The sequence below is a fragment of the Clupea harengus genome, chromosome 8 (genome assembly GCF_900700415.2).
Source record: "Clupea harengus chromosome 8, Ch_v2.0.2, whole genome shotgun sequence".
NCBI classification, from domain to species: Eukaryota; Metazoa; Chordata; class Actinopteri; order Clupeiformes; family Clupeidae; genus Clupea; species Clupea harengus.
Genome location: NC_045159.1, coordinates 7,229,153 through 7,243,693, shown reverse-complemented (window position 1 = coordinate 7,243,693; position 14,541 = coordinate 7,229,153). Strand labels below are relative to the sequence as shown.

Genomic DNA, 14,541 nt, shown 5'->3' with positions numbered 1-14,541 from the left:
TTAATGATGATAGAATAAAGATGTGAAAAGCTACTCAAAAAAGAACTGATCATGGACAGCACAATCCATTGTGAAAAGATATACTTTAAGCTTAAGTTACTTTCTAAATGTCAGTGTTCCTTTTTCTTGGCACTGTCTTTTAGGAATATTGGCCTACCCGTTTTTGCATACCCAGTCTTGGGAGAATCACTTTAAAAATGTATTCCACTACAGTTAAGATAATACATGTCCTAAAATGTAATTTGTAACCTAACAATGTCCAAATAACTTATAACGTATAAGCCTTTTTGTAGAACACTGTGGCAAGAAACCTGTACCCATGACTGGCCTAACACGTACCGGCTGGATATATTGGCCTACAACATGATAAACTGATATTGCATTCCCAACACAAAGTTGAGAAGATTTTGTTCAGGCTCTTGTAACCTGAGAGAGAAAGAGAAAGGATGTTCCTGAACCTGGACAGCTTTTGCACACTGTAGGCTGACCTCTGACCAAACAAATATGACTTAATTTAAAAACATGGTTTGGCAGGAAATGCAATGAATAGAGAGCTTAATTATGTCATTCTAATGTGATAGGTGCGCCTGCTTTCTTGCAATTGATGAAGGGGGAACACATTATGACATGGTCTCTTGTGTTTCCTGAGATGAGTCTATTCCTGTATTTTGCAATAATATTAAGTTTTCGCAGATTTCTCATTTTCAGATAAAGTGTTTTTCGGTACTTTAGTTTTATTGGCCAATTCATCCCTTTTCCTTTTACAGGAGTCTTCCGATTGGTCTCTTAGATGTACATGTTTTGATTTTCAATGCCGGCGCAATTTCAATGGTTTCGTTGCTCAGCACGGTTTGGTAAATTCCACACATTGGCTTTGGAAGGACGCTATCCCCAGAAATGAAATGAAATTTCATATAAGATGGGTCGTAATTGCGAGGAAACGGCAATGTTCTTTTCCTCTGATTCTTCATTTAAATTTGCATTGTCAGCTGCTGGCTGTTTCCTTAAAAGGATATCCAGACTTGCATGGGTTGAATACGCCATGACTGAACTATAACAAGGGTAGCAGGAAATAAAAAGTTACGAGGCAAGAAGTTCAGCCATGGGTGCGGGGACCTGGCGAGTGACAGAAGCACCGAGCAATGACTGTGGCAGGGCTCTTCAGACCGTCAGTTTCCTCGCCAACGCTGGCTTATGGAAATATTTGATTCTGAGAGCCAACACATGGCGATTTAAAAAGTAATTCCCCGAATGATCAATGGAACTGTGTTCTGATTGCCACCAATATATACTGTAACTGCGTCTGAGTACAGTTACTCATATGTTGTATTCTAAATACTCCCTAACATGTCCCATACATCCCTGTGCATACCCGATTAGACACTGAACTGACCTGAACTGTATTTACCCTCAAATGTATACAAGGCACTGTTATGTCCGTGTTGGGGCACGCATTAAAGAAGTAAGAGGCGTTGGAGATGCTAATGTAACTGGTATTTATTAACTAGTAAGTACAGGTAGCCCTGGCTCATCAGGAGCGCAGAGTGGAGTGAAGGCAGAGTCAGAGTACAAGAGGGTGAAAGTGGGGAGCGCAGCCCCTTTATAGTTCCCCCATGACCTGAAGGATCATGGGAGCTGTAGTGGCAATATGAATACACAACAGGCACCATATTCATATTGCTTCCCCTCAAGAGAGTACATTTGTGTGCAACAAGGTGATGCTCTTATACGCTCACAATGTTCCCTTATTTTAATTGCAGGGGCATTGAGTGGAAAAAACACTGTGTTCAAATCAGGACTACCTAAAATATATTTACGTCCAAAACCACTTAACCCTTTCCTTTACTTCGAGATGTCTCTGTGTCCTGTGTTAAAACATGACAGTTGATGCAGGTGTCTTAGATCAGCATGTCTCACAGAACGGCAGTTATTATTAAGATTGGTTGTAAAAGTAACACTATGCAACAATTTGACACTTTTTGAGGTATGGTTTATATGCAACTAGTTTTGGTACCATCCTCAAATTTATTTTGATAGCATATGGTCATGTGAAAGACAGATAAACACCTGTGTCTTCCCCACTAGCCATCCAGGATATGCCCTATGTAGTTCTGTGTACCGAGCTGGAACACCCTGCAAAAATGGAAGAAAAGCTTTCACACACATGACATTGGAATCTATACTGCCAAAAGACACCAGTTAGTGTGTTGGCAAGCTTCTATCAGTGCCAGCTGGGCTGTTGGTGGTGTTTGCAAGGTTTTTGCATGCCTTTGCAGGTAGTTAGCGTACTAGTTTTGGAATAGAACTCCGTATAGCTGCTTTAAGAGTTTTGATTTTTAGTCAGTTATTCATACTCAGCAGTCTAGGTGCAGAACTGAAAGTAGCCTAGGGGAACGCCGTATTTTTATTCTCTTCATTTCTTTTGACATTTCCACAAGGGAGCATATCTTTATTCAGCCATATTGATTTAACATCACGGTCGCTACAACATTACACTCTCATTTATTACTGTAACACTACAATGCCCCCAAGGAATGTAACACTGATGACATCAGGGTAACCCATGGCAACCCAGGCCTCACAGTGTGTCTGATCAGGGTGGGGGTGGGGCGCACTGTCGAGCGCCTCATAGAGTCACAGCAGGTGGAGGCTGATGTTAGAAATATGGATTTCCTATCAACATTAAATGGCATAGCCATCAGTCAGTGGTGTGTGCACTTGATGCACACATCATTGGGGGCCATTTACCGGGAGCACACGCCAACAGTTACAACCCGACAGAGAGAAGAAAATGGAGCCAAGCTTAGGCCACAGGCAGGGGCAAATCACAGCGGCCTCGTTGGACTCTGATTACATGGTGTCTAAAACAAGACCCAGTTTGTGAACACTGAAGAACATTGTCAATTTTTAGGACTAAATTATTCACATTTGAAATGTATGTTTTATTTTGTGTTGTCTTCGTGCAATGTCTTAGTAAGTGACATTACTCAGGGTTTATTACTCTGCTGATAGGAACAAGGACTTTCTAGACATGTCACAAGACCTCAGCAGCCCTGCAAAAGCATAGCCTACTCATTGTCACATGTTTGACTCTAGTTGCTCCCTCTTAAAAGCGGAAGGGGAAATTGTAGGCCCAGTTACTGGAGCATTAAACTCATTTGTAAGGTATTGTAAATATGAAATGATCATGCTTCGAATATGTACTTGTAAGTTTCTTTTTGTATTGAGTAATCTTTAGTGACGACACCTTTACTGTGTTGGTGAAGCCATAGGAATATACGAAGAAAAGTTGAAAGCTAATAATTACATTGACTTTTGCCTATGATTCTGTCAGTCAGTCATCAATTAGGCAACATAGGCAACACTAGTAATTCTACATGTCAGCAGGTATGTAACTTCAATATTACTGTTAAAAGGGGCATTCATAGATCTGTAAGAAAAACATGATATTCACAGTCTTTGCTAATTTGGCTAGAACCATTTGGATCTAAGCTAGATCAGTTCTACTGTGCCCAACTATGCCTCTCATTATATATATATATATATATATATATATATATATATATATATATGGTGTGTGTGTGTGTGTGTGTGTGTGTGTGTGTGTGTGTGTGTGTGTGTATCGATTTCTGGTCACTCATATTGTTGAAATTCCATCGATGTCTATAAGATACTGTAATTACTCTATAATAGGCATCATAATTACCGTAAATCTTCAAATTGTGGCCGGGGTCTTTTATTTACTTAGGCTGCACAGCGCACAGGCCTTTATTTGGGGCAGGCTTGTATTAGGGGCAGGCCTTACTTATCTTCTGTTGTAGAATTTTATTATTTAAATCAAATAATGGGCATAATTACAGTAGGCTAATATCATTCATTGCATATGTGTTAAACACTTCCTGCAACCATTTACCGGTAGGCTACCGGTAGAATGAAACCAGTAAGCCTATAGGCTAATCAACTTTCTGTAGGCTAAAAATGTATAAATGAATCAGTAAAAAACCAGTCAGTCTTAAGAGACATTGTTTATTACAGATCTTTTCCAATGCCAAATAAAAAGTTTATCGCCTAGCGCTTTATGTGTAGTGTCAACGTAACAACGAAGTTATGGTCTCCACTGTCAGTCACGGAGGAAAAGGGAAATGTCTTTTTTTATTGCAAAACAGCCCATGAAATTAGCCAACAACATTTAACATGAGGAGAACATGTATTTATGAAATGCATTCAAATCAATTGTGATGTCTGTTTTGTGCTGATGGACTGATGCTGGTAGGCTACAGTAAAATAGGCTACCTCATTTTTCCCCCGGCCTGTATTCGAGGCCCGGCCTTTATTTGTCCGTATCGACCACGCCCCCGGCTACTATCTGAAGCCCGGCCTCTAATTGAGTCCCGGTCTTTATTTGAGGATTTAGGGTAGGTCAATATGTGTGATATATTTTCTCAAACAAGGATTCCAAGGTCAGATCAAATTATTTTATGAGCAACAGCTTCAAAAAGATCAATGCACAATTTTAAAGGGGTTATTACCATGGAGATGAAGAAATCCACAAGTTTGCTCAAAGGTCAAAGAGAACAAATTACTGGAGTGCAGTGTGGGTACTGGGTGTGGAGCATGCTCTTTCTGAGAGCTGAATCATTTCATTTAGCAGATGTTTGTATCCAAAGTGACTGATTGTACAGGTAGACTTCTCATCAGTAGGTGTGCTCCCTGTTGCCATGATGTATTTACAGTAATAACCTATTCACCAGTTGAGCTATTGGAATATTTTATTCAAGTAGAACCATTATATACCATCACCTTGGCGAGGAGCAATGTATATATTTTGTAGAATGACTCATGACTAGTCTAAGAAGCCATAGTTGATGCTTTTCTTTTCTTGTAGAAGACACTTAGTCCAAAATGGTTCTCTAGTGTATCACTGTAGTCCTACCTATGCCATAACCCCTCAGAAATCAGCGCCAATCTTCATTATAACACCCATCGCTCTGTTTCTCTCAAGATCCATTTTAACAGCACACACACACACACACACACACACACACACACACACACACACACACACACACACACAAACACACACACACACACACACACACACACACACAAACACATCATCTGACATCTGAGAGACATCAGCCCCAATGCTGAAATGGGAGAGGAACGTTGAACTAATTGGGACCGTGCAACTGTCCGTTAGATCACCTTGGCAGAACTTTGAATGTCAGAACCAGCCAGACTCAAGTTTATGATCCATTCTGTATAATGTCCTTCGACGCCCATCCAACCTGCATTGCCAGGGTCCAGCAATTAGCCCCAGCATGTCCACTGTAACCTGGCAACCAAGAGGTTCCTTGGAGCACATCCTGAGCTGCTGCTTGAAATATATAGGTGGCGCCATGACCAAGTGCTGAAGGCAGTAGCTGACACCATCTGCACTGGAATCCATCAGAGCAAACATCAGCTCCCAACAAGGCACAACATCGCCTCTGTCAGGGTGGGGGAAAAACCTCAGGTGGAGCGTAGGGTCTCACCTAGGCTGCTAGCCTCAGCTCATGGCTGGCAGCTGAAGGCTGACCTTTGGAAGCAGCTGAAGTTTCCGGAACATATTGCAAGGACGACACTCAGGCCAGATTTGGTCTTAGCATCTGACTGTTATAAGCAAGCGGTTATGTTGGAACTCACTGTCACCCTAGAAAGACCGGATAGAGGAGGCCCACAAGCGTAAGAACGCCAAATATGCCAGTCTGGTAGAAGAATGTAGAAGGCATGGGCGGGGGACCCGTTGAGGTGGGTGGCAGGGGCTTTGCAGGGCAGTCTCTACATCGGACACTCTCCTTGGCATCAGAGGGTTGCAGGAGAGAAGAGCCACCAAGGACATAATCGCAGCTGTAGAGGTTGCTGTGGATCAAGAGGGTTGATCCATGGTGCAGCGCTGGGTCACCTGGGTGAGGGGGACTGCCATCTTGCCAACTAGCCCCTGTTTCCACCAGTTTTGAGCAGAACCAGTGTAGTCAATGATGCGTCAGGAGGGCACTGCACAACTGAAGTAAAAAGTAACAAATGCCCGATCCCACTGATTACCTGCAAGCGATCCATGTAGATACGGTTCACACTGGAAAAAAACAGCTGCGAACCAACTTTTCAGGTTACGAACCACTTTATTGGTCATAATGCTCCAAACGGTTAAAAATGTGGTGCACAAGCTAAAACTGAGTCCGTTCCCTGTTTTTTAGCCTTTATTCGATAGGCCAGTGAAGATATGACAGGAAGAGAGTGAGCGAGATGGGGAGTGGGCTCAAGAGATGACCTCAGGCCAGTAAAGATATGACAGGAAGAGAGTGAGCGAGATGGGGAGTGGGCTCAAGAGATGACCTCAGGCCAGTAAAGATATGACAGGAAGAGAGTGAGCGAGATGGGGAGTGGGCTCAAGAGATGACCTCAGGCCAGTAAAGATATGACAGGAAGAGAGTGAGCGAGATGGGGAGTGGGCTCAAGAGATGACCTCAGGCCAGTAAAGATATGACAGGAAGAGAGTGAGCGAGATGGGGAGTGGGCTCAAGAGATGACCTCAGGCCAGTAAAGATATGACAGGAAGAGAGTGAGCGAGATGGGGAGTGGGCTCAAGAGATGACCTCAGGCCAGTAAAGATATGACAGGAAGAGAGTGAGCGAGATGGGGAGTGGGCTCAAGAGATGACCTCAGGCCAGAGTTCAGGCCTTGTGGGCACAGGGCCCCGTGTATGGTATGGGACACCTACGCTACCGCTACCCCAAAGCCCTTTATTGTTGATTGTGGCAATTCATGTATTAATTTAGCAGACATTTAAATGTTTTTATTTTTATAGATAGTACAGGTAGACATTTCATCAGTAGGTGTGCTCCCTGTTGCCATGGTGTTTTTAACACCTTGTTACACCAGTTGAGTTACTATAACCTTGGTACCCGATATCAAGCAGAGGAGCAATGTATTTCGTTGAATGACTAGTTTAAAAAAAGCCATAGTTGAGGATGTTATGCTTTTCTTGTAGAAACACTTAGTCCAAAAGTATTCTCTAGTATATCACTACATGCCTTCTACACCATAACTCTAACTCACTCACTGCCACTGTTTATGTTCTAACAGTCAAAAGTAGGAAAATGTTAGAGAACTTCACCAAAGCTTTTCCACCAAATTACCCAGTCACTAGCCCCTGCTCCCCTCGCTGTGTACTTTAATGAATCTGCTGTGGGAACCAATAATGTTTGTCTTTCTCATCTACCATTTCCTTTCACCTTTTCTTTTCTGATTCAATTTGAGATCATTAACTAGCTAATGAAAGACGTTAGAAAAATATACAGAAAAATGAGGGGCTATTTTGGATGGCCTATTTTAGTCAACCATGAACATGTATAACTCTTGAGATGATTAGGTTACAGATATGTCAGGAGTTTTGGAATTTTTTCATTGACTGGAAAGGAAACCCAGTAAAGTACAGAAGCAGGAACTCTTCGTCCTCTCCTGAAACGTATATTTCTTTCAAAATATCTGACTTTATACTTCTAACTCAACATGTTTATATTCAGCTGAAACGTAGAACAACCGCCGGTGTTAAAAATTTCCTTTCACAAGGGTGATATATTATGAACCAAAAATGATTGTTCTCACATATAGCTAAACCAATGGCTCAGTTTGATTCAGCACAGTCAGTAATGAGCTTATATGATTTTCTGCTCTTTCACCTTCAGTGCAAATGGTAGACTTTGTAGATTAGCATGAGATACTGCAGGGCAGAGGTGAGTCACGAATGATCATAGCTTTCTTTTCCCTAGGAGGATTAAGCCAGATTTGGCAGTTTGGGCCTCATGGCAGTTTGTTTTCTTTATGAATCCTGCGCTGATGATATTCATATTCTATGTCCGTCAATTACTCAGAAGAAGAAAATATTCCATCAGTGGAAGTTCTCCTAACGCACTCTGAAAACATCATGAATAATAAATGCATGAAAAGGTGGGGATAAAATTGAGTGTGAGATATGCGCTGAATAATGCAAACTCAAACCCAGTCTCGGTAATATTGGCTTGTTCCTTACATTTAGGCCATTTGGACCTCTTTCAAGGAGAGCCTCTAACCTGCTGCCTATATGAGTTTGCTGTGAGTGACATTAAACTCGAGGCTCCTTTCAGAGAAAATCTCCGGTTACATCACAAACTGTAGAGATAATGGGTTTCCACACACACAACTTGGCACTACATGTATATGGGGTAGCTGAGTGGAACAGAAAGGTGGAGACATACAGAGGTGGTTTCTCTGGGCTGAGATGTGTCCTATGTGGCGGCTGAGACTGGAACTTCAGCAGTTCAGTGAAAGCTCTTCCATCAGCTGTGCTGTCCTCCTTTTGGACGAGAACCAGATGGCGAAAGTTCAAAGTTGGAGGAAGATTAACGGGAAACACAGTTTTTGTGGTAAGATCTGTAAACTTCCTGCTGTCCAGAGAAACAAACTAGCACTTCATAAACCAAGAGCTCGATGGCCATTAGACAAGATGGGACCCCAGGACACATAAACACAGTCCATGAAATGGGACCTTTGCCACTGACGGCAGCATCTGTGATGGACTTGGTTACCCCTGTGGTCTCGGGCCGGTCTGAGCTGTTAATTCCACAGCCCTCTCCCACATTCCTGCCTGTCAGTGTCCAGCTCTGGGAGGCCATTGATTAGCCTTTGGGGTGAGCCGCTGATTCTCTTTAATCTGTTTGGATTAAGTTGAAAAGACCATTTGTAAGCAGCTGGGGAGAGAGTAGTGAGTGAGGACGAGGGTTGAATCCTGTTGGACAAACCTGACTGTTGCCTCATGTTTTTAAACAGTGTAAGACGTTGCAATAGTTTGGACATTTGACACAGGCTGATTATATTGTATTATATATTATCATATTTTGGCTTCACAAATAAAAGGCAATGATTAGATTTACTTGCTGTTGAATCTAATGTTCAGAAGATTCTGTTGCAAATGATGTATTTTGTACTCATAATCTTTCTGTTACTGTGAGTCAGACGTGCAAAATTATAATTGTTGTGTGAAAGCTCAAATAAAAAAAAACCTTGTGCTTGGACCTGAAGTGTTTTCAAAGATAGTTTGAAAACAGAAGTCAGGCGAAGTTATACATAATGGCGCTTTGGTTGGGCTATGATTGATTAAGCACCATTACGTTGGCGCCAAGACCATTACTGGTAAAAAGTGGTAAAAACACCCCCTGTCACAAAATAACACAGAGGTTTTTCAAGGCACAGAAATAACTTTTAGTGTGTTCACTATAGACAGTAGGCTCACATTCATTTAAAATCTACACACAAAACGAGCAGAGTATATAGATGACAGCACTCTCATGTACCATAGAAATGTCTGCCACCACATTTCAACCATTGTGCAATATTATCATGGTAGGCTTTGACCCGCAAGATACACAATAAAAGAGAGTGTGAAAATGAAAGAAAATTAGGCTAACTGGAAGGTTATGAAGGGAGGATAGGTGATGATCTGGATGTGCTTAAACAAGGCTGGAATTGGATAGCTTTGTCTTTGGGAGGGACGCATCAAGCCACGTAAAGGGTTATCCTGGGAGGAATCTTGTTTTCTTCTGCTCTGACAATGTTCCCTATCTCTGAGGACTGTTTTTTCCAGCAAGACAATGCTCCTTGCCACAAAGCCAGGTCAGTCAAGGTGTGGGTGGATTGAGGACTACCAGATGAACACTTTGTCATGGCAGCGTGTGACCAAGAGAAAGATTGATGGTCACAAGCCATTAAACAAAGCCGAGCTGCTTGAGTTATTGTGCCAGGAGTGGCATGAAGTCACCCAACAGCAATGTGGAAGCAATGTGGTGGATCAGGACTGATTTCTGAAGTTAAAATATCAGTATTGTGTTGTTTTAAAATGAATATGAACTTGTTTTCTTTGCATTATTTGAGGTCTGAAAACACTGCATCTTTTTTTTTTGCCATTTGGACCAGGTGTCATTTTCTGCAAATAAAAGCTCTAAACGACAACATTTTTATTTGGAATTTGGGAGAAATGTTGTCAGTAGTTTATAGAATGAAACAAAAATTTTCATTTTACTCACACACACACCTATAACTAGTAAAACCAGAGAAACTTTTTTTTCCCACAGCTGCGTATGATAAATTATAGAAAATGTTTAAATTGAAAAAAAATGAAAAGTTATAGAAAATGAAAGAATGTGCAATACAACGTCTGTAACCAACATTTCACAGTTTGTAAAAAAATAATCTGCTTCAGAAAATGTTCTCACTGCAAGCAAGGAGGTCCAGTAAAAAAAGGCTGGTCTCCCTCCATGGATGTCGAACAGCAAAAAGCACATAGAGCAGCGAACCGGTTGCAGACATAAGGGGACAGTAAGGACAATGTGCCATGTGCTGAGTGTGTTTCAAACCAGGAATGACTGTAAGCTGTGCAGGGCCAGTGGAGGGCAGTGTTTACAAACATCTCAAACAATCATGTATATAACTACAAATCAATAGTTAACAAATCCATATTTAATTTTTTGTTTCTTAAAGTGACTCGTTAAGCAATATCAAGCAAGTGGATGATGTTTTCTGGGACAATCTGAATACAGTCCTCTTTTTACACCCATAATTTTTCATGTCACTGTGAAAAAATGGGTCTTTGGAATGAGTTCAAACAATAAAACAACAGACTTTTACAGTAGAATCTCAGGTATCAACACTCAACAATCACAATGCACTACCATCAGTGGTCTTCATCAGTGGGAAAACATAAACACATTATTCAAAGTTATACTTCCACATAAAGGCATGCTATGTTCACTAATTTTGTACATCAACAGTGTTTCACAAACACAACAAAGTTCAGAAATTTGACTGAACACTGGTTTTTTTTCTAAAAATAACAAGTTCAAAATACGTCACAGTTTTACCTGAAAGCAGTACTTTCAATGAGAACACATACGAACAAATGCCACTGTGTCAAAGGAGTTCAGGTGTGCACACTTATGCAAAACAGTAAAATCTCTCAATTTCCTCTCACAGACACACACGCATGCACACGCTCACACACACACACACGTTCACACACACACACACACACACACACACACACACACACATGTGTGTAGACCAATTCGTTTTGAGTACACAGAACATAAAAAAATAACATTTTAGATTTTAGTTCACCTCTTCTGTCTTCCACTGAAAGTGCTTACATGTGAGAGGTTTAAAGGTGCACTGTGGGGTCTTTTTGGATGTGCTAACACCCATATTTTCATATTTTCACACATAAATACCTGTAGTCTGGTGTTGTATCGACAGCAATGATATTTGTTCAGTGTCAGCTATGACTTCAGACATCAAATTACAAACTTACGAGCCCCCAAGATACCGCAGTGCAGATCTGTAGCCTACAACCTTTATATTTTCTGACCATGGCAATTTATCTGTATCTCACAAAGACAACATTACCTATTGCAGTAAATTGTTCAGCTTTGAGCGCTGTAATACTGTAATACCCACTGAAAAAGCTATACATGTTGATATGCTTTTTCAATACCCTCACTGCCCTCTCCCCGATTTCAATAACAACCATAGCCTCTGACAGGGGTTGCTATCTCTGTAATGCTACTATCTTTAGTTTATGTCGAGGCTCACATGACGCACCCAACCCAAGTCACCAAGTAACCTTACAGTACTAACAGGAAATGTAAAGAGCGAAGAGCTGAAGTGCAGGTTTTACAGGATGTCAGAAGCTCAGCGCTTCTCTTTTTTCTCTTTTTCTCTTTTGCACAAAAGTGCAGCTGCATGAAGCACAGGCGGCAAATGGCACCTGCTGACCCTTGTCAGACTTCGATTTCTCCTCTCTAGACAAGGGATCTGCATCATACAGGGGCCCCTTGGTTTTGGAAATGAAAAAGAAACAAAAAAAAACGTACATCCCTCCCTCCGGAATGTGTTCTTCATATAACAAAGGTGGCCAAAACAGCACGTTCCTTCTGTCATGCTGTATGCACCTCTTGTTATGTATTATGCTTCTCCTGTGTTTGTGTATGCATTTATATACATTAGTGTAAACTGAATGTAAAATTGAAAGTAACAAAATGAGAACAGAAAAACATATTTTATGAGGTAGGTAGAATAGTCATGGTGTATACTCTCTCCTGTTCGATGCACATTTCATTTTAATGTTCATATGTGCACCGTAAGTACCCTCATTGCTGAACAGAGACAAAGATGGGCATGAGTTTGCCTCATATCTTTCATGTCCTCATGCATGAGAATACACACCTGACTGTATACTGGTAGAATTTTTAAAGAATTCAGCAGTGTAACATCCATCCAGGAATACATCTGGTGTATAATACACCATCCATTTTTGAACTTACCAGTTTGTACCAGTACCAGTAATTATTTTCCCCCAAGACATTCAAAGACCAAAAATACCTTGAGATTATCATAGATGGTAGATGTTATGTCATAGATGGTAGATGTTATTTCTCTAGTACGGTTTCCATCTGTGTTTCATATGTTACGGTGAGAGTGTCAGCCCCCAACTCCAAATCACCTAAATCTGGTGATGCCCTGCTTTGGCTGCTAGTCCTCAAGTCAGCTCGCCAGCTGTGTCCGCCATACATTAATCCATTAGCTTTCCTGTGTCTGGGGTACGACCCCCCTCCCCAGCACAGGATCTCCTTGAAAGCACTCCTAAACTCCAGGCTGCGGGAATAAATGAGCGGATTGAACGCCGAGTTGGCATAGCCTATCCAGTTAAGTATCCGAAACGTCAGTCCGATGTTGTCCACCTTCCAGATGGCCGCGACCACATTGAGCACAAAGAAGGGCAGCCAGCAGAGGGTGAACGTGCCCATGATGATGCCAAGGGTTTTCACCGCCTTGTGCTCCTTCAGGCAGAACTTAGTCCTCTTGCTGCTCCTGGTCTCCTCGCCGGCCCTGCCCTGGGAGTGGCCGCTCTGCAGACGGAAGCGGCCCTCGCTGCGGTTGATCTTCTGCAGCTGCTTGCGGGCTTCCTGGAAGACGCGCGCGTACACGAAAGCCATGACCACCAGGGGGATGTAGAAGGAGACGATGGAGGAGGCCACGGCGTAGGGCGCGTTCGTGTTGAAGTCGCAGCAGTGCGAGTCCTGCAGGCACTTCTGCGCCTCAGGCTCGTCCGACACCCACCACTCCATGTGGATGGGCAGGAAGGAGATGAGCGCCGCCACCAACCACACCGTCAGCAGCACCACGCAGGCCTTGCGCTTGGTCAGCAGCGACTGGTAGCGCAGCGGCGAGGTGATGGCCAGGTAGCGGTCCAGCGCGATCACGCACAGCGTCTCGATGCTGGCCGTCACCGACAGCACGTCCGCCGCCGTCCAGAACAGGCACAGGAAGTTGCCGAAGTGCCAGGTGTTAAGAAGGATGTAGCACGCGCCAAATGGCACCACCAGCACCCCCATTACCAGGTCGGCACAGGCCAGTGAGGTGATGAAGTAATTGGTGACGGTCTGAAGCCTCTGGAAGCGGATGATAGCCGTGATGACCAGCACGTTGCCAAAGACGATGCCCAGCACCAGCAGGCCCATCAGGATGCCCAGCAGCACGGTCTCAGCCTCGCTCTTCTCCGAGTCTGCAGACGAGGAGTTTGTCCCCACTAAGACGTTCAGTGGAGGTTGTGGGCTTGTGCTCCCCATGGCCTGCAGCAGCCACCAACCACAAAATAAACGTTAGTAGAGACTGGGACAGTCAGTCAGTCAGTCAGTAGCAAACAAGCCTTAAACCACACACACGCTTGGAAAGCTATGCAGCTCCACCACATAACAGCCACATAAGACAAGGAAATTACTGCCGCTGCTGAACAGACAGTACAGGTTTGTCATCATACCATTAATAAGATCAGGAAATCAGAAAGGAAATAAGCTTGTAGTTTGTTTTGCATGTTGTTAAGTCAAATTAAGAATGTAGCTTTATAAAAAGGTCAAATGTAAACCTGCTAATGTAATTAACAAATGTTATTACAGTGAATAAAATGTACTTACTTGAAACGGGAGAGAGCCTTACAATCCTTCGAATGAAATACTGTGTTGTCTCCACAAAAAAAAAAGTCCAACGATATGTTTTGTAGCTTACATAAGTGCTTTACCCTCATGTAGTGTTCATACCACCGAGCCTGTTGCCTCCCCTCTCTCTCAATTCCTCTTTCTGCCTGTGTTTGTGGTGTCCTCTCGTTGGTCACAGACACACAGGAGTCCTGCCGCTTGAACACATGAGGTCTCTTGGATTCAATGTGCCTCTCAGCCTATTTCTCAGAACGCTTATAGCAGCCAGCAGTGACATCACAGCCACTGAGAGCCAATCAGCAATCATGCAGACAACATGACTAGATAGCTGGACTTGTAAGCTATGCTTCTCATCTTTTACAGAGGAAACTTACCATGGATGTTACTCATAGCAAAACTATTCAATTTGAATAAGTTTAAGGAAGTGCAAAAACAATACTGTTCACACTACAGTAGTCAATAAACAGGAATTTCTGGT

At 42.6% G+C, this 14,541-nt stretch overlaps 1 protein-coding gene across 1 annotated transcript; it reads right to left on the bottom strand.

Moving 5' to 3' along the window:
* Positions 1 to 10,018: 10,018 nt before the first annotated feature.
* adrb2b (adrenoceptor beta 2, surface b) lies at positions 10,019 to 14,330 on the bottom strand. Its single transcript, XM_031571667.1, has 2 exons — positions 14,043 to 14,330; positions 10,019 to 13,700 (listed from the first exon to the last, which is right to left on the bottom strand). The coding sequence occupies exon 2, from the start codon at positions 13,695 to 13,697 to the stop codon at positions 12,498 to 12,500; it is 1,200 nt and encodes a 399-aa protein (XP_031427527.1). The 5' UTR covers positions 13,698 to 13,700; positions 14,043 to 14,330; the 3' UTR covers positions 10,019 to 12,497.
* Positions 14,331 to 14,541: the final 211 nt, after the last annotated feature.